Source organism: Mesitornis unicolor, unplaced genomic scaffold, assembly GCF_000695765.1.
Source record: "Mesitornis unicolor isolate BGI_N332 unplaced genomic scaffold, ASM69576v1 scaffold28929, whole genome shotgun sequence".
NCBI classification, from domain to species: Eukaryota; Metazoa; Chordata; class Aves; order Mesitornithiformes; family Mesitornithidae; genus Mesitornis; species Mesitornis unicolor.
This window is the reverse complement of record NW_010209776.1, coordinates 58,451-79,183: the sequence shown is the minus strand read 5'-3', so window position 1 is coordinate 79,183 and position 20,733 is coordinate 58,451. Positions and strand designations below refer to the sequence as shown.

The 20,733-nt window shown below is 43.8% G+C and overlaps 1 protein-coding gene across 1 annotated transcript in view; it reads left to right on the top strand.

Moving 5' to 3' along the window:
- IRF2 (interferon regulatory factor 2) overlaps positions 1–19,735 on the top strand; it is a 23,605-nt gene extending 3,870 nt beyond the window's left edge. The window contains exons 3-9 of the mRNA XM_010192964.1: positions 2,607–2,706; positions 3,314–3,490; positions 5,533–5,579; positions 9,014–9,125; positions 12,153–12,317; positions 16,935–16,981; positions 18,395–19,735. Coding sequence (XP_010191266.1) covers positions 2,607–2,706; positions 3,314–3,490; positions 5,533–5,579; positions 9,014–9,125; positions 12,153–12,317; positions 16,935–16,981; positions 18,395–18,706 — 960 coding nt within the window. The 3' untranslated portion in view covers positions 18,707–19,735. The remainder of the gene's footprint in view (positions 1–2,606; positions 2,707–3,313; positions 3,491–5,532; positions 5,580–9,013; positions 9,126–12,152; positions 12,318–16,934; positions 16,982–18,394) is intronic.
- The last annotated feature ends 998 nt before the right edge of the window (positions 19,736–20,733 follow it).

Sequence of the window (20,733 nt, the reverse complement as noted above, 5' to 3'; positions counted from 1 at the left end):
AATTTGGTGGCAATTCCTGTTACACTGCAAAAGTTTTGTGGGTTGTGCTTTTTACTTCAGGTGAGGCTAAGTTTTTAATAGAAACACAAGACTCCTGCACAAAGGTTCAGTGATGGAATGCTGTACCAGACAGCACATGGTTTTCCAACTCCTAAGAGGAAGCACCGATGAGCCTTTTTCTATTAAGGTCTTTATTAGGAAGCAGGATATAGATAAATGTTTGATAATGTCTGAAATTAAAAAAAATTATTTTAATAGAAAGCATCTGGGGAAGCTAGAGCAGAACACACAACCACATGGTATTGCTACAATCAGCAGTCTTGCAGGATTTCAGAGAAGATTAGGTATTTGATTGTTGATGAGAAAATCAGTAGTTTCTATATAGGTATGTAGAATTATATCCGTATTATGAAGTTATAATACACGTGGAGTCTATGATTTTGGTATTTGTATAATGATTTGTTGTAAGTCTGTGTGCTTTAAGACATCTGGAATTGGGAAGAACTTTCTGTAATGAGCAGAAACACTGTAATGAACACTTAGACTGCTGTTGAGAGTGTCCTTACACTTTCCTTTGAAGCAGTGAGGACAGTTGATGATGACAGGATGCTATGTCTGGAGTTTTGTTCGGTCTGCTGGTTCCTATAGGACTTTTTGAATTATCATGTGGAATATGAAATCCATGGTATAACCTGTGCAGCATTGTGTGGCATTGTTCAAACCTCTCCCCATCACCGAGCATGAGAATACTTTTTAATCTGGTCAGTTCTTAAAGTGCTTGCTGATAGAAATTTTTTTTATGGAAGTATGATTTTTTTTTTCCCCATGCTCATTATAGTCTATGGGAGAGTAAAGGCAAAGAAGCTTATTCTAGCTCTGGTGAATACAGTAGTGCTATGGACCACAGGATTATGGAGTTGGGGCTTTCTTTAGACCACTTCTGCTTGGGTAAAAGAGGAGAGCATCTCTGTAGGATGACCTAACTACATAGATGTGGAAGAGTAAGGAGGCAAAAGGCACATGATGGAACTGATGGGAACAGTTTAAGAGGAAGAATGAGTGTGAGGGCTTGAGGGGGAATGAGGAATGTGTTAAATCTGTGTTTTCACCAAATCAAAGAAAAAGTGAAGCCAAGTGAAAAGGGAAGAATGCAGTTCTGAACAAATGAATGTAAATGAGAGAAAAGATTGAAGACAAGAGTTGAAGGACAATACAAATTGCAGGCTCAAAAAGGAAAAGATCACGTGGAAGGGAAGAGAAAGAAACCTAACCTTGACATTAGTGAAATATTAACCAGACAAGAAAAGTTGTTGGAGGAAGGGGAAAGGGCAAAGGATTCATATCACCCGACCACAGACATCTACAATGCAGTTGTTTAAATGAGATCTACCTTTCTAGAGTTCTTTGTAGTCAGTGCAGAGAAACAGACTCTTTTAGGGTGCATTTCAGTTGGTGTAGCTCTGGTGGCCACCTCAGGAGGGGGTGCATTTTGCCCTGCAAGTACTTTTTCCTTCACCGATTGAGAAGTGGATCTAAACCTGTAGTGGCAGTGTTTATAACCCAATATATCTGCATGTGAAGCCACATAAGACGTATTCACCCCAATAGGGGAGAAAAAACAAATGTTATGGAACATTTTGTATGGCTTTGCAGAAATGAGTGTGAAGAGTTCTGAAGCAGCCCTGTAGGTCAGCATGTAAGAATTGGTTCCTGTGTTGTGTGACATAAAAGCACATCTGACTCAGCATCCATCTGGCCCAGTACCCTATGAGCTAAGTGCCTGTGGAAGGAGTACAGGAAACATGCTGGTCAAGCTCCAAAAGCCATTGGGCTCCCAGAGCTGGAGCTGCATCCCAAAACTGTCATCTTTAATAGTCACCACCGTACTATCTTTCATGAGATTTTCTGATCCCTTTGGGAATCAGTTTATACTTGCATCACATAAGACGTGCCCTGGTTTAACAACATATTGTGTGTTAAAAAGTGATTTTAAAAAGCCTTCCTTTGATTGCTTTAAATGACTTCTCTTTGGCTTAAAGTTTCTAAACTAAAATACATTCAACTATCTTCAGTGCCACCTTTGCATGAGTGTCTTGTATTTTTTATTCCCACTGGAGAGCTATCTACGGTTGATATATTCATATGTCCATTTGCTTGGCATGTAAATTTGAGAGGTCCCTTTCCTTCACAGTGCTAGTGTTTTACTGCCTGAATTCTAAATTCCTTGAATTTGCTCTGTTCCCTTGGTTGTTTAGTTTCATATCTAATTTTTCTAATCATAAAAGTGTCTGTGCTGCCAAAACTAGCCTTCTTTTGAATGTTTAGAAATGTGTAGCACTGCATGTTTTAGCTGTGCGTCAGCTTGAAAAGCAGCCAGGCTCATCATCCATGAAGGGGCATCTGAGTATTTCATATACTTAGGGCTGTATTCAGCTTTTGATGACGGCAGTGGATATTTTCCTATTGAGTTCAGTGGCAGCGGCACTGGGTTAGAAGGAAGCAAAACACTTGCAGATGCTGAAATTGTGCTTTTAAATAAGTGACTTAAAGTCATCAGAAGATCCCTCAAGTCAGTGTTGGCATTTCCTGTTTGTTTTTCCTTCCAGGAGAAGAAGATTTTTCAGATTCCCTGGATGCATGCTGCAAGACATGGGTGGGATGTTGAAAAAGATGCTCCCTTATTTAGAAACTGGGCAATTCATACAGGTATTGGAACTCTCTTTCTGCAGGACTGATTTTCACATGGTTTTTCCTTTTACATTGTCCTTCTTCCTTGTCTTTACTTTTGCTAACACAGAGAATGAGTTTAAGTTTCTGGATTTGTGGGAGGTTAAGTGCATTTTTCAAGGCCTGCGATACTCTCCAGCTTTATTGAAGTGCCATAAACTCATTTGCATGGAGGAACACAGTAAAACTTAGTTGATTTAAATGTTAACAAGATTGAGTTCAAAATTGTCATGAGTAGAGCACACTCAGCCCTTTTTAGACGTGGGCCCTTAGGCTTTTTATGCCTTTCAGTGGATTTGAGCCAGACATAATAAAGGTAAATGCTGTGTAAGCTTTTCCACATTGTTGTGGAGTCACATCTGATCTGCAGTGCCCTGGCTCTTTCTTGAGCAGAGACTGTTCGTCTTGTGTTCTAGAAACGTGTATGGGAATGAGATCACACCACTCTCTTGCAACCTCAGCCATTGTTTGAATGCTTGTCATGGAAACCGAAGGCTGATACCTTGAAGTTCACCTACACTGTTATTAATTCTCATTAGGTTTTCAATTACATGTCGTGTGTGCCTAACTTTCTTCTCTTGCTTAGGAAAATACCAGTCAGGAGTAGATAAACCCGATCCAAAGACGTGGAAGGCAAACTTCCGTTGTGCTATGAACTCTCTGCCTGACATAGAAGAAGTGAAGGACAAAAGTATAAAGAAAGGAAACAACGCCTTCAGGGTGTACCGGATGCTGCCGTTATCTGAAAGACCTTCCAAAAAAGGTAGAGGCGAGAGCTTGTGAACATGAAAATGTGTTGGGAGCATTCTTACTATTTTGCGGCCTGCAAAATGTGCTGATTCCTCTTCCGCTGTGAAGCTGGATGGTTTTATCCGGCTGTTCCCCAGAACTTAGGAATAGCTGTATGAAAAATGTGTTACATTCTGTTAAGAGAACAAGCTGCTTGGAGAGAGGATCAATGCGGTGTGGTACCCCTAGGCTGGTGATGTGTGTAAATTGTGTCAGTTCTGTTCAAGCTGGTGGAGTTGTGTTCAGATGCTGGTCCCAGGTCTCCTTCAGTCAAGGAGGATGATTAGGGGGATATTAGAGATCAGTGTATTTGAATAAGTAAGGCTCACTCAGAATATGGTGGCAGACATTCTGGTATCTTTTCAAGCAAGGGTAGAAGTAAACTGGCAGTCCACTCTGCTCAGAACATCAAACCGTGAAACCGCTTTATCAGTTACATAACTACACTAGGCCATGACAAAACAGCCTGCACTACATGATAATGGTGAAATTGGAAACTGTGTTTGAATCCCCAAATTTAAGGTTTAGGTCTTCCAGCTGGCAGGAGGACCTAACCACCAGGTCAATCTCATCTGTATTTGGTTTCTCATGGGGTAGACACATTGGCTGCTTTATGGCTCATTGGCTTCCTTATGGCTTTGTTACTGGTTTATGGAGTAGAACGATGGCTTTCTTAGTCCTCTGGTATCCTCTGGTGTCTAGGATTTTTAGATTAAAAGATAACCTGCAAACCAAATGCACAGTGTTCCTCTAAAATCCAGTTCAGTTCACCTGTAGCTCAGTTTGCTATTTTCTTAAATTGAGAAGTGAAAGGCACATCTTCAGTTTCAGGTCAGTGTGGTTGGAAATGATTAACTGCCATTTTTGGGGCAGAATCATGCTATGAAAGAGAGATCAGTCTGCAAAAGGTAGAACATTTGCTTTGAAACTGCTCCCAGTCTCCTGTCAATGGTGTATTTTTGTGTGTTGCAGGTATATTTCCCGGTTCTATAACCTGTCCCATTGTGGTAGAGTCCTCTCATAGCTGTAAGAACTAGAAAAGTTTATAATGAAAGCTGAGATTCTGGAGATGGGGGCTGTAGCAAAAAAGAATTATCCAGCAAGTCCATTTACTATAAAACTCTGACATGTTTTGGGCCCTGTATATATTCTCACATGCACTTTCTACATGGTACATGGCTAAATTTGTGTGTGAGTGAGAGCAAAAGAATTCGACTGCAAACATTTCTTATTGTCAGTGCTGTCTTGTAGTAGAGATGGGAGAATTCCTGGGAGACATCTGTGCAAACAGTTGGGTAGAGCTGAGCTTGCACCAGCAAGTCTGAGCTTCCACATCATGGCCTGGTCAGGCCAGGGCAGGGCCAGCAGTGCTGGGGTCTGCCAAGGCACGCGAGATTTTGTGAGCGCCACATGCCGTGTGGTTTTCTGGATTCTCAAATCCAGCATGATTACATAAACCACCCTTGCATGAATTGTAATATATATTCCCCCCTCACCTCTCTCCCAGGTTGCAACAGAATATTTCACAGAAATATTTCTTGGAGTTTATTGTGATCTCTTTTCACCTGTTAAATGAACAAAAAAATCTCCCTTTTCCTGTAGCTATAGTGAGAGTGTCACAAATGCGATGAGACATATATAGTTTGATTTTTTTTCCCTTGAAGTGTGTTTTTTTCCCCTTCCTTATTTTTTTAGCAGGTCTTGTTGCTTAGTTTGTCACTCTTCCATATTCTCCACCTTGGTTTTTTGACTGCAGTTGCTTTCCTCAATCCCACCGCGGTTCTTTTTTGTAGTCCTTTAAAAATAAGCCACAAAATGTAAATGTTCAAGGTGAATTTTTGACTGCTCAGGTCTGAAGGGGGGGTTACAATTAAGCAAAATATGTTCTCCCTTTCCTGGGAGGTTCTGCTATTTTGAAACATGTTTTGGGTCTATTTCTTAGTGAATATAGAGGATGTGGAGGATAACTCATGGCATGCAGGACTTTAAAAAAATGTCTTCCTTCTGTTGTTGCAGGAAAAAAAATGAAGTCCGAGAAGGATGACAGATTCAAACAAATAAAGGTAAGAGGTGGCTGTTTAGTAGTGTGAGAGCTTGTGAAAACAATCTGTTGCAATTTTTTTAATAGCCCAAATAGTACATTGTGGTGAATATTTGCAAATCTCTCATGCTTGTGGTTTGGTTAAGTAGCTACAGATACACTGGATGTTTGGGCTGTTTTTGACAAACGTGAAGGCTGTTAGAGCTGTGACTGACGTCATCAGTTGACACAACCCTTATGTTGCATTGCCTGGAGATTGGAAAGCTGGCACCCTCAGCATTACATTTGCCATTTGTTTGTCTGTGTGAGAAGTACAGTAATTATGGAAGGAATGCTTCTGAACAGTGCAGCTACCTTTTGGAGCAATTAATTTCCTTGTGTAAGGCATTGGAAATCTGTTCTCATTTAGACGAGGGGGAGAAATTTTGTCAGAGCTGCACGTTTTGCTCATGGTTTGTAAGTCGGAAGACCTCAGTTGTAAAGCTCATCAGTTGCTGCCTGAGGTTTCTGCCTGTTCAGAGTGTGGACCTAAACTCCTTTGGTCTACCTTTGGTTTTTTTCAAAAAGCAAATTGCAAAGGTTTCAGACTTTCAGCCTTCAGTAAAGTTGATGTCCTTGGGTTGCACATAGCAGCTGTGTCCCCTGCTGCACTGCCCTTGTGAAGGGCTGTGCCACCCACACCTGGGTGCAGGTCCTGTACCCGCTGTTCAGGGATTGCTCTGGGCCAGGTGAACCCAGAGGCCTGGGAAAACTCCATTGAAATTGGGTTTGGAAAGCAGATGCCGTCCTGACAGTTGTGACTTGTGGAGTTACATGTCAGAATACTGTGATTTTTAAATTGTCTTAAAGGAACCACTTTTTAACCATCTTATCTGGATCACGCAGCCATATTTGCTTGTTGTAACGTGACTCTGATGGTAGCCTGTGTTCAGAGGGAGCCAGTAAACTCCTTTGGTCAGAGCAGAGCGGCATGTGATGCCTGCCAAACCTGCCAGCAGCACTTTGCCGTTTCCCTCCTTCATAATCTTTCTTTTAGTCAAAATATTAAATGCCTGAAAAGCTGTAGAGGTGCTTGAACAATCTTGTCCTCTCCCTTAAGATTAATCTCACAAATAGTTGTTGCTGAGGAGACCCCAGTGATGCTTAGAGATTAGTACATGTGGCATTTGGCCTGGGAGTAGGTGCCAGTGTGGTGATGTGCTTTTTGCTCATTTACTCTGAGCTACACAGAAGCTTTAGGGGAAGCTTTAGAAGCTGAGGATCCAAGTCTTGATCTGCAAAGAAACTTCAGCATAGCAAGAGTCTCACATTGAGCTCCCATCTGTTGCCACTGCTGGACCTATGGGTACCCACAGCAACTGCTAGTAGGGGTGAAGAGCCCTGCCAGGCCTTGCTGAGCTTGGGCAGGGTGCTCAGGGCACTTGCCTGCATGTTCCCATGGATGTGAGAGACCTGGGCCTTACCAAATTCCTGCTCCTCGTTAGCCAAAGGATGGCTATGAGCAGGTCTCCCTCCTCACAGATCTCTTAACCGCTGGGCTTTGGGGAAAACAGGGTCTCTCCGTTAAAAACTGAATTCTCAGCAATGGGAGGATGAGTAGCCCAGATATAAATAAGCTCTTTCCTTTGAAACAAAATTAAGGGCTGAACTGCCTGCCTGAGGCTTAATTTTCTACCTTTTTCCAGATGTATACTTTTGACTATGCATGCAGCTCCCCGTTGAGACATTTTTTAAAATCTAAGTAACACCTTTCCCCATGCACTTGGCTTAAGCTTACAGCAGGCATCTGAACACTGAAGATTTAGGTGATTTAACACCAGCTGTGCCAGTGTCCAAGTCCCTTGGTCAGTCTGGCACCATCACCCAAGTTCCACAATGCTTATTTGCTTCTGCAGCTCCAGAGGCGCCTGCTAAAGAAATTTCCCTGTAACCAGGCCTTGGTAAAGCTAAGCAAGGTGCTACGCATGCAGAGTTCCCATGAGGGCTGCTCTGTTTGCTGGGGCATTGCACACCACCAGAGGCTCAGGGCTCCAGTGTGCCCCCCAACCCGTCTGTGCAGTCAGTGATCCTCCGTGGATCAATAGCAGCTAATTTTATCTTTTCCAACTCTTCAATGCTTTGACCTGCAGCTCATCAAAGACCTGCTACCATTAGCACTAACTTTGCACTCTTCTGATGTGCAGAGGGACCTTGGGGTAGGGTTCATGTTTGCCCTGCTGAATGGGTGGGAAGGTGCAGATTTGTGTGGAAGTGACAGCTCTTTTTGAATTACAGCATATGGCATCCAGGAGAGACCTGTCATGCTGCCCCCCTTTTGTTGTCCCTGTTATAAGTTCATATGGTTAGTAGTGTGAAGGGCTGACACCACAAGTCTTGAGGTTCACCTTTGCCCTGCCCTTGCTGTGATGGTTTAGAGCAGTGAAAATGAACATGGCATGGCATCAGATCCACCTAGCAGCTGTGCACCTCTGCAGGTGTCTCTAGGTCAGCAGCGAGGCAGAACTTCCCTTGCAGGGCAGGCGTGGCCAGCCCAGAGTAAGAGCAGAAGACTTTGTATGTTATAGGTTACATAGGTTATATACATGTATAGGTTATATACATTGTAACCTATATAAATTGGTTATATACATAGGTTATATACATTGTAACCTATGTACATTGTAACTTATATATCCATGTATAGGTTATATACATTGTAACCTATTAACCCCTAAGGGAACCAGTACCAGGGAGAAGGGTGGACCTGTAGATAGTCCTTTAAATGTGTTTATAGCTTTTTAAAGAAATCCTGAGCTTATGGAACTAAACTTTTTGGTATCTCTTCTGAAGGGAGTTTTTTAGCTTCCCACTCAAGTGTAGGAGACATACAGAGATGCATCTTGTGGAAAGCTCATTCTATGTAGAGCAGGTGGTGTTTTCCCAACACTGTTGCCCTGTGGTAATGTTTATGATGTGATCTAAAAGGCTGTATTTAGTGTAAACACTTTGGTTTGCTTTCAGGCTTGCTGCAGAGAAAAATTAAGGCTAGAATTTAGTAATTGCTGTACAAAAGCTCAGGCTTCCTTTCAGAGAGTGCTGAGAGACACAGCATGTTTTGGAAGGGAATGAGGATGAATATTAGAGTACCATTTTAAAGCAATGTTTCTTCCTTGTTGGCTCCAAAAGTTAATCTCTTGTAGTAAATAGCACACTAATTTCTTGCTCTCTGAAGGCTCACTCTAAATCTGAAAATTAAAAATAGCTTTTGTTTCAAAGCAGAAGATTTGGAAGTGGAGTAAACTCTGGCTGCTTCTCAGAGAACCAACATATTCATTCTAAGGCAGTCTAGCAGAGAGCAGGGGGTATATGGCAGGCAGAAGTGATGTGATTTATTGCCATCTCAGAACAAAGAGATTAACTGAGTCCAGGCTCCTAAAATAAATCAAACCTGACCCGACTCTACTGTTTTCATTCTAGCAAGAGCCAGTTGAATCATCTTTTGGGATTAATGGGCTAAATGATGTCACTTCTGACTATTTCCTGTCCTCCAGTATAAAAAATGAAGTTGACAGTACAGTGAACTTTGTAGGTAAGTACTCCTATGCTTTTCGTCTACTCTAAGCATACAGGTGACTTCAAAAACCTTTTTGACTCTGCCAAACCGAGCTTTCCATCAGCATTTTGCACCATGGTTACAGGCAAATTGACACATTTTTCGCTAGCCCAAGTCACACAAGGCCCTGGTTGCCAGCCAGCCCCACTGCCATGCAGAGATGGTGAGCAGCAGTGTGGTGGTTCCCCTGAGAGCAAAACCATTTGCAAACATGCTCAGGTAACTTTTCCTGACATTAACTTACTCCACAGGGTAGTCCTTAGCTATGAGGAGACTGTAGCCAGTAGCACATGGGAAACTGCAGTCGAATGGTGTTTTCAGAGCAGAGGTTTGTATAGGGTACCGTTTTATTTGGGAGTTTAAACCTGCAGACAAGATGGAGGAACTCGCTTCTTTTTTACTGGCACCTCAGTAGCAGAGTTAGAGCTTAACATCACTGAGCTAACAACAAGGATCAGCAAAGGCTGCATTTAGAAACTGGTACATTAGAAATTAGCTGTCATCTCAGCATGTGAATAATTGGTTCTTGGTAGAATAATTGGGCTGGCTTTTGACAGCTCCTTTTTGGCTGAGGTTGTCACTGCAGAGAGGGCTTCTAGAAATGTGAGCCGTAAACCATTTTCTCTGGAACTTAACTTTTATATATGTCAAAAAATTGTTTGAAAAATATGTTCGTTTTTGTTGGAGAGATGGCATAAATTATGTGCAGTGACTACTTTTGATACCCATGTGTTAGGTCGCAGGGCTTTGCAGAGTCATTCCGTTCAAGTACTTCTGTGGCTGAGGAGTTTGTGAGTAGCTTTCCTCTCTTCATGGCAGTTCATTTAATCAGCTCTTGCTTTGTATGAGTGTTAGAATGTGATTGTTCCTCCTACTATTACAGAGGGCTTTATAACTTAAATAAATAGCACTGTGGTGCTATTATTACTTCCTATTTACTGACTGACTCATAAACAAATCTGAAACACACCAAGGCCAATATGCAGTCCCAGGGAAGAGGCTTCATACACTTCTGTTTATTTTACAGTCTGAAGTCAAACCAAGATCAATTAACAGCAGTCTTTGGAATGTACCTTTGGAATTCCGTCCCCCAAAATCCACTAACATCAGAGAGAGTAATTTTGCTGCAGACATCTTGGTTTTCTATGGTACAGTCTATCCTGAACTCCTGTTTGATTTATGATGAGATGAAGGCATGTTGCATCTTAGAAGATCTCAGTAATTTACAAGACAGGAACTATAGTGGCAGCATCTGAGGATGGTCAGAGGTCTGTTGTGGAAACCAAACAGGAGGTTCAGAGGAACAGAACTGAGCTTGCACTTCAAGGGCTTTCATTTTTCTCCGAAATCACAGAATCCATTTTGAGGGGTAGGACAGCAAGGCTCACATGGGTAACTGTCATCCAGCGTTGTTTAACTGATGGTTGTGAAGTGTGCTGCTTAACCAGACTGGAGAGATGCTGCAAGCAGGGTTTTAATGTAAACAGAGGGGAAAGAGTAAAATAAATCTGTTCTGCAGAAAGGAGGGAATTCAGCTAGAAGGGAGAAAAGACAAACAGTACTTGCAGTGTTTCTGACATACGTGCAGCTCACAGGAAAGTGGTGGCATATTGCTCAAGTGAGCAGTAATTTGTGTTGTGCAAGTTATCTCTCGAGGTGGGTAAGAATTCGTCAGGTATTGAGAAGAAAGATAAAAGAGTGCAGATGGCCTGCTCATACCCTGACTACGTTGCGCAATATTGGTTTCTCCCAGATAAAAATTAACTCTGTGTGTGTGTGTTCTTGCTCCCCTCTTCCCCCCGTTTCAGAACCAGAAAAGGTGGAAATACAGTGAAAGCGAAATATCCGGAACAAAATCTTAGTAATTGTAGTGATTCAACTTCTAAAAAAAGACTACCCACTATTTATGTAATTGTCTTTATGCTGGAATTATCTCATAAAATATACATGTAGCTTTGGAGGGCTTTCCAGTGGTTACCTGGTATTTCCCAAAGCCAAATGGTAGGTAGCTTTACTCTGGCTCCCTGCTGGATTAATGCAGTTGTCATGTGTTCCTACAGCTGGGGTTTGCACAGACAGAGGGAATTGTCTCAAGCAGCTCCAGAGAAGTGACATTCTGGCTTTCACCATAGTTTTGCTTTCTTGGTACCTCAGTTTATTCCCCTGTTTCAAAAGGGTGTTGTGTGGCACAATTAACATCTGCAAAGCACTTCAGGGCACTTGCAAAGCATCCATAGTGCCTTCTTTTTGTAGAAGTAAATAATATTCCTTTGGTATTAAATATTGTGTGCCTGAGGAGGAACAGGAAGAGCCTCTGTTAATAACTAACAAGACCATAGCTTTCAGTCACAGACCATGGGGATTACAGAGTACAGGTACAACTGCTTTTCTACATACCATCACTCGCATTGCAGGGATCAGTGAGAGTAGGCATTTAACTGGAGGAGAAATTTTTCACAGATTCATGTCATCTATAAATCAAGAGTGCCACCATGTTTTACATGACCATGTGGCCAGTTTTTTGAGTGCCAGTTCTGGTCTTCTGGTGCATAATTAACATGAGAGCATGCAGAGGCCATGGGATGTTGGCAGCTTGCTGGATGAGGATGCTTTCCCAGGTTAGGAGAGATTGCTGTGGTCCGCATGTTCTGGTGAGACCACGTTTCTGGGTGGAGGAGGAGTGTGGCTGTGTCCTCCCTGGGAAAGCCTCTGGACAGCTGGCATGTCAAGAAGGGCTTAAGGATGTTATGTGTGACAGCCAGGGGAGAGTTAGGCATTTTCGGTCATCACAGATAGGGAAAAATATGTCCCTGAAGGTGATGGAAACTAAATAAATCACACAGGTTTCCTTTAGAAGTTTCATTGAAAGCAGGTGGTGGGCATGGAAGAAAATGCTCAAATGGTGTTGAAGACTCACTCAAATATCAAGCAAGGACAGGCTCTTAGAGACCCAGCAGGATCGAGGTTTTACGAGTAATCAATTTTTTTATTTCTAACCCCAAGTTGTAGGACAGCCGCACCTTGATGGCAGCAGTGAGGAGCAGGTGATAGTGGCCAATCCTCCTGACGTTTGCCAGGTGGTGGAGGTGACAACAGAAAGCGATGAACAGCCCCTCAGCATGAGCCAGCTGTACCCCTTACAGATCTCCCCTGTCTCATCCTATGCAGGTAAGCATCCTGGCATTTCTTGATACTCTTCTTTTGGAAATGTTTGGAAGACGCTGGGGGAAAAGGAGCTCTTCCAGGGTAGGTGGAAAGGATCCAGAAATGTCTATTTGGCTGCCTTCTGCATTTTTAATGAAGCTCAAAAAACTCACAGTTTCATTTCACCTTGGGAAACAACTTGGCAGATCGGAGGTTGGAAATTTAAGCTGCAGGTTTTAGCCTGTGACTAATGCAAAAAGAACCTTTTTAGATGTAATGTAGAGAGGTCTTTCATCTTTTATTAGAGGGGCATTTTCAGTGGTACAAATGTTGTGCTGCGAATATGGTGTGTCCCCCTTGCCCCTGACTTAGGAAAGGTTAAAGGTCTTCTCTGCTGTATGTTTCCTTGGTGCCTAGCACAGGGATCACAGAGTGCTAAGGGCTGCACTAAAGCAAATATGGAGCTGAGGGCTCTGGGGGAGTGGAGCTGTCTTATTACAATTAGTCTGCAGACTAGAACAGCCATGTAGCGACTGATAACAAGCGGTCCTGAGCTGTGGTTGTCTGGCTTCCAATGTCTGCCTTCCATCTGGATTCTCTGATATCTAAAAAGGGGAGCGATAACAAGCTTTTCCCTGAGTCAGGGTGCTAATGGTTTCTCTTTTTTGTCTTGTCCCTTATTTTCATAAAACTGGTAGGAAGTTAGAAGTCCTGGGCACTCATTTATCCCTTATCCAAGTCTAACAGTGTGTTCAGAAGTTGTCAGGGGAGAACAGACATGGCTGCACATGTTAGCACGCTGCATAGAGTCCTTGCGATCATAAAAGCCAGATTTCTGTAGGAAGCAGGGCAAAGCCACATTTGAAAGTAGAAAAAATTTAAGATCCAACCTGTCCTCTCTTTTTTAACATGTTGCTAACTTGCAAGCCTCAGGACACTGGTTTTGTCTTTGACTCATTAGGCTGAAATACTTGCAGACACATTTTTATAGAATAGCTGTTCTGCAATTTTTATCTTTGGGTCTGAGTGAATAGTATGATGTTCTTTTGAATAGCCTCCGATCTTAGCCTTACACATGTTGATAAATGATCATATTTCCCAGTGTGTTTAGTCTGTAACAGACAGAGCATTTTGAAGGGCTTTGCAAAGCGTAAGGCAGAGGGAATGAGGGTGCTTTAACTTACTAGCAGCTGGGAGTTGGGACCTTTGAAACATTTGTCTTCTTTCCAAATGCTTCTTGCAAAACTTTTCCCCTCTATGAATGCAACACTGATGCTTTCTTTTAACCTCAGCTACAGGATCTAAGTTCTTGGAATGCAAACGAAACTCAGTGTCTTGGTCTGAAAGTCATGGTGGTTGCTTGGGCTGGGGTGACATGGGCAAGTTTACAGGTGGCACTGAATAGAGGACACCAATCAATATGCTTGAGGGCAGGGCCACCATCCAGACAGACCTCGAGAGACTGCAGGAGTGGGCCAGCAGAAACCTTACAAACTTCAGCAAGGACAAATGCCGAGTTCTGTGCCTGAGAAGGAAAAGCCCTTTGCAGTGATAGATGCTGGGGCTGATGGGGTGGGGAGCAGCTCTGCAGAAAGGTGGGTGGGCAGTGAGCTGAACGTGAGACAGCAGAGCACCCTGGCCACAAAGAAGACAACCAGCTTTCAGGAGCATGGCCTGTAGATCTGATTATGCCCCTCTACTCAGCACTAGTTACACTGCCTCTGGAGTATTGGGTCCAGTCTTGAGTCCCCCGCTCCAAGAAAGATACAAACAAACAGGACCAAGTGTAGGGAAGGACTACCAGGATGATCAAGGGCTGGTGCACTCACTCTGTGAGGAGATACTGAGGGACTGGGTCTTGTTCAGCCTGGAGAAGAGATGGTTTTGAGGACCTCATAGCCAACCTGCCCCTATCTGCAGGAATGTTATTGAGGAGGCAGAGCCAGGCTCCTCACAGCGGTGCATGGTTGGAGAATGAGAAACAGCATAAATTGAAACAAGAGAACTCGGTCCAGCTGGATATGAGAAAAAATGTCACCCTTTTCACCACAAAGGCAGTCCAACAGAGGAGCAGGATGCCCAGAAAGGTGGTGCTGCCTCCATCCTCGGAGTTTTTCAAGACCTGGCTGAATCAAGTCCTGAGCAACCTGATCAAGTCCTGTAGCTGGCCCTTTGAGCAAGAGCTTGGACTATAGACCTCCTGAGGTCCCTTCCAGCCTGAATTGTTCTATAAACCTCACTTTTTTAAAGCATGCCTTTGCTCTTGAGACAGGAGTAAGAACAGGAGTCTGTGGTTTGTTAGAACCTGGAAACTTGTAGAACACTCTCGTGACTGTTTCTGGCTTTGTCTTGCTCCACGCAAACCTGTACAGGAGAACCGTGGGAGGCCTGGCTTTGTGCTTATGGGTTGCTGGGTAGAGCTGCCTGCTCTGTCAGTGCGACCACTGAATGGCAGGAAAGGGTATGGCTGTAACAGCTGTGCGGGAACAGTTAGTTTAGCTCTTCTGAAGCAGCATCAACAACAAGAAAAAAAGTAGCCTGAGGTATCAGCTGTCCTACATAAATCTGGTTTATTACAGAAACACCTCTAGTTCCTTTCTGGAGTTACTGAGGCAAATGATACGAGTGGCATCTGTGAGTTTTCTCATGTTTCCACTGACGTCTATGAAGTCCAGTTTTCTTAGAACCAAGGCTGTTGTCAATCTCCTCTTGTGTTTGACACTGATTCAAATAACCTTCTTCATTGAAATAACCTCTCTAACTTTCCGTGCCCCAGTGGCTAGCTTCCCTGGCTTTGCTAACTATAGTGCTACCTCTTGCTCAGCATTTTGTTATGTATAAACACCAAGAATGGATTCCTTTTCAGCTGCATCACTGTTTTTTTGTTGCCACATGTTTCTTCATGTCAAGGAATATCTGTTTCTTGTCTCTGTGCGGATTCCTCCTGTTGATTCTATCTCCGGGGCCATTTCTTCTTTGCGCAGATTAATTTCTGGCACTCCTCTGCCAGTATGGCCTAATTAGCCAGCTTAATCACGTTGGCACATCTCTCTCTACCTGGGCCAGGGAATGAGAAGCCCTGCAGAGTGTTAACTTTGCAGGGCTTCACAGTTAGATATGTAACAGTTTGGACTGCTGCTCTGCTTCCTGCATGCTGCGGCGGAGGCTCTGGCGTAGGGGAGGTGCTGGCTTTGGAAGCAGTAGTCTGGAGTAGCTGGGCTGCCTGCTTCCTTGCTTCAGAAGGACTTTAGGTGCAGTTTAGATCTAAAAGAGCAATTCAGACCATTTGTTCACAGACCTCTGTCTAAACCTCATGCTTAGCTGAGCCTTGAGAGGAGGGGAACATGCTGCCAGTCTTGCTGAAGACATGCAGGGGCATGATCCATGAGGCACAGTTTGTGCACCATTAGTGCTCATGTTATGTCCAGTGCGGAGCATGAGGTTGCTCTCTGGGAAAGCAGGGTTGTGTTTTATAGTCACAGGGATGCAGGGGCTGTGCAATGCAGTCTGCATGGGCTAAAATGTGTAACACAAAGTGGGGTGTGGAAATTTGGTCTTGAGAGCTCTCTTGTCTTCTACAGTACCTCTTTACATTGTTCCTTCAACCTTGTAATTTCTGGGCTCTGGGTTCAGAGAGTGAATGAGCCCTATCTGCTCAGCCCTGGTGGGGACCTCTTTGGTGGCCTGATAGATGCTGGGTGTTACTCTCTCAGGAAACAGGAAGACACAGGCTGGTCCTGAGAAGAAGAGTTTGTGCCCTGTCTCAGACGTATCTGAGATGCGCAACACACTGAACCAGCTCATGGGCCAGGAGCTTGACCCTTAGATGCTGGGAGACTTGAATTCAATCACATAAGGGCTTGAAAACACGGCCAAAATTATTGGATTTCAGGCTCTTTTGCGAGCACAGGTTGCAACTGCAGGAGAATGGTGTTCCTGAAGTGTTGAGGGTGAAGGAGGCTGTGCATGGCAGGGGAAGGTGATGGGGCTGGAGACAGTAGTATTTTTAGTGCTCGAGTGGTGGCTGAAGGGTTGAGAAATTGGCTGGGGATGCGGGGGGGAGCTGGGCATGGATGGCAAAAGTGAAACAAGCCAAGTGTAGCAACAGTAATAAAGCACCAGAAGTGACAACAAGCTCTTGAGGCAGCAGGCAGAGATAACAGTTCATGAAACAAAAACACACTTATCTCCTCTAGGGTGGAGTTGTTGCTGGTTTTGCAGAGAGATAAAAATAAGGATTTGGACATAGCTTTTACTCTTTGCCAGGCCTGGAGCTGCCAAGAGAGGGCGAGGGAGAGGGGCATCCCCGCTGCTTGTGGGAGACTCTTCCCTCTGCCCAGAAGGGACAAATCTTCTTCCCTTTCCGTTGCTGTCTTTTCCAGGGTATAGCCGTATTAATTGTGATAACTCTGTGGATTTACCCCAGTTGTTCAATGCAGCTGTGCTGTCTAGCCCTTGGATTGGTGCTGCTGCAGCAGCTGCAGCTGCTCAGCTGGTGCATGCTGCTCTGTTGTTTTCTGGGTGTTTGGCTTGACTTTGTTTGCTCCACTTGTTGGAAGCGGATCAGGCCTCTAGAACTGGATTTTGCTTCTGTAGGTAGAATAGCTTGAGTTTCATTTTTGTTTCTGGTTTGTTTGACAGAAAGTGAAACGACCGACAGCGTTCCAAGCGATGAAGAAAATGCAGAGGTAAGCATTCTCTGGATTTTTAGAGCTTTGGAGCAAGGTCTCAAGAAAAATGTCCTGAGGTATTCTTACCCCTTCTCGTTTGCAACTCTGTCTACCAGTGGAGTGTTCATTTGAACAATAGCTGGGAGAGAAAAACAAAGCAGGAAGGTTCAAGGGAGGCAGACGTTTGGATGATGTTCTGGCAGAGTGGATATCTCTGCAAGTTGCTTGTTCCTCATCTGTCCAAACTTTAAGGAGTCTAATTTGCATCAGAAAATACTCTGGAGAGCCATCAACAGTGCCAGCTAGTTTGTTAATTCGGAGCAAACCAGTGGACTTAAATGAATACAAGTGTGTATGTGTGTGTGTATGCATGCTCGCTTTGTTTTCCTTAAATGGCACCTGAACTCACACAATTGGAGGAAGTGCTTACACGTGTGATAGAAATGCAACTTGAATGCTTGAGGTATGTGAGGCAAAATGCTTTCCTGAGCAGTCAGTTGGGTATTACTGGGTGAAAGGAATCCCTATTAAAAATACCCACCCCATTAATGTTTCCTGAGCTGCACCTATGCAAAAACAGCACTGGTCTTTTCTTTTGAGGCTGCCATCAGGCTACCAGACCATGAGTGCTTAGAGGCTGGGGGAAGCTCACTGAAATCACTCAGATGCCCTGTGCTCCAGCTGCATTTTTGCAGAAGACCTCTTGCAAATCTCTCCCCTGCTGTACCCCCTGGAAAGCCCTCTGAATCCCTCTCTTTGGGGAACTGCAGGTTGTGCAGCTGTATAACAGCACAGCTAACTCTCCTGCATTTGTCTCTCACGCCTTGGTTAGGGTAGAGCCCATACGTAGACTGCCAGTAGTGACTCCCCAAACCTCCTTTGACAGAACGTGCCATTGCAACATGTGTGATGGGTAAAGGACTGGATGCTCGTCTTTCCTTGGAGAACCTCTTCCCTGTGATGGGGGACACACTGTCAAGTGACAGTGGAGCTGCTTCCTGGCAGCCTCACCTGTGTTGATGGTTTGGGTGGTGCTGTTTGAGAGGTCTTGGGTCTCTGTGCCTGTCTGTTGGCAGGAGGATGCTCTCTCTGGTAATGGAGGAGACACTTCCATTTGGAGCTCTTAGTGTTTGGTCATCCGTGTCTATTTTTGTCTCTGGCATGCTGGGAATAAGGCCTTTATTTTCCATCAGAAGAGTGAGCAGAGCCTCTCGAGTGCTGAAGAGCTGCCAAGGCTTAGGTGCACGACTTCAGAAAGGGAGAGTTGGCTGAGTGCAAAGACATTCAAAGCCAGAGGCTAGAGGCTCAGGCTTTTAGAGATAGGTTAATTCTTGTGCGATTTGTGGATGTTTCTGTCTTCAACTTGTTCCTCAGAGTACTTCACAAAGTTGTATTCATTCATGTATTCCTTCTCCCCCCCCCCTTTTTTAGGGACGACTTCATTGGCAGAAGAAGAACATTGAAGGCAAACAGTATCTCAGCAATCTGGGAATGAGGAACACTTCTCACATGCTTCCCAGCATGGCAACTTTTGTAGCCAACAAGCCTGACCTCCAAGTCACCATCAAAGAAGAAAGCTGCCCACTGCCTTACAACAGCTCCTGGCCCCCTTTTCCAGACATCCCTCTGCCACAAGTAGTGTCCACAGCCTCCACGAGCAGCAGCCGGCCAGACCGTGAGACACGGGCCAGTGTCATCAAGAAGACGTCAGACATCACCCAGTCAAGAGTCAAGAGCTGCTAAGCCTTTGACAGTGTGTTCTTTTAGCTTCATTTTGTTTGGTTTTGTATTTTACGTTTCTCTAGGAGAGGTTCATCCCTTGACGCACACGAGACAAATCTAAGGTAAAGCCTTGGCAATATAAAACATTGCTGTGTCCGACTCCGGTGCCGGAGTGTTTTTAACTCAGGACTCCAGCCGCCAGTATGTACACCTGAACCCAGGCGGATTTCCAAGGTTGCTACGTAGGAAACAACCCAAGGACTTTGGCCCACTCGCAGGTTCCAGTGTTTCATAAGAGGACCAACCGACCACGAGGGAAGTGGTGCTGCTGCGCTTCTTGCTGTCAAGGCTGTGGTGGAACTGAAAGCCTCAGAATGGAAGAGAAAATGTGAACTAGCTGGAATATTTTTAAATAAAGAAAAATCTATTGTGAATATTGTACATAGTGCAGTACTAGCAACGTTGCAGTCTGCTTCTGCACCTTATTAAGAAAGCACTTATGAAAGGCCTTTTATTACCTTGCTCTACTTAATGGCACATTGAAGGTCCCTCCCTACCTGTATTCTTTTCCAAGGCTATTCTTGCTAAAGTGTCTTTAAAGAATAGAGGAAAGGAAAGGAAGTGAAAACTTCCCATGTGGATTTCATATGTTTTAAGACTGCTTTTCTCATGTTTGTTTCTAATCTGCTATGCTTGAATGCTGCGTGGTACAATAGGAAAAAAAAAGAAACCTATTACAGAGATATTATGCAAATTCCCAGATTTAAAAAAAAAGAAAAATACTCTAATTCTAACCAGAGCAAGCTTTTTTATTTTTTATACAGGGGAATATTTTATTCAAAGTAAAATTCTAAAGTGAATATAATTTTTTTTAATCTTTTCTACAGCAAATTTATAATTTTAAGATTCAGTCCTTGGTTATCAGCAGTTATTACATCCTTGTGGCACATTTTTTTTTAATTTTGTAAAGGTGAAATAGCTTTTATGAGCTCATGTAGCAATCAGATTATCCTGTGGATTGATAATAAATATGGTATATAGTTAAATTTTTAATAATCCTCTTGTTTGTCTCTCTTTTTTAATCTTTCAGCGGCCCCAGATGGCATGAGTTTCATAGGTGAATGTGACCTCTCACCATGAGCAATTAGCATGAGCCACCTTTACGATTTCTGGTGTACTCATCTAATGGCATGGGAAGTACAGCACTTGAGGCAACTCAAGGTGGAAAGAGGAACTAGAGCTTAATGGTCACGTACTCGAGTTTGGCCTCATGTGCAGAGGTTGGGTGTTGGGGCACCTCTTCTGCTGTTATTCCTTGGTTGGGCTTTGAGTAAGTCACCTCATGGAAGGGATCATGTGAAAGTCCATCCCCCACTCAACGCAGCTGAGCTGTGCTTGCCCCATTCCTGGTAGATCTCTGTTTAGTTTGCTCACAGTTTCCTTGTCCCTCAATGTCTTTTCTTGCAGAGTTTCAGGCAGTAACTACGTATTGGTGGAATGAATCAGGAGTCAAATAAACATTCCTCAAGGCTTTTAACGTCTACCACGTGATAGCAAGTTCTGGTGCTCTGGATCTGTCAGGGGAGTTGCTGAGTATCTAATTAAGGGTGTGCAGTGGCTTGCAGGGTTGTATGGTGATGGTGGACGATGATCCAGGCCGTTGAGTCTGTGAAGTACTGTATGCTTTGGGCTGTCACTGGCATGGGCAGAATTTGAGAGTGCTTACCCTCTTGCCATTTTCCAAGCTGTTGAAAGTTGAACAGATTGATTCAAGTATGTAAAATAAGTGGACAGAGTGTCCTTCAGGTGTGATTACCATTCTGATACCAACCTGACAGATGACTGAGCCCATTGCTGTGTGTATTGGGCTGATGAGCAGTAATGCACAAAAATGGCTGTATCACAGGGAGATGTGCTAACCAGCTATTGAAAAGAGAAAGCAAACAGAAGGATTTTGCTGTCCTCTTAACCTGGTGCCACAATTCCGAATTTCATCACAAGTCTCTGAAACTTGCAGTTTTGTCTTGCCAACCCACTGCCGGTGGCCT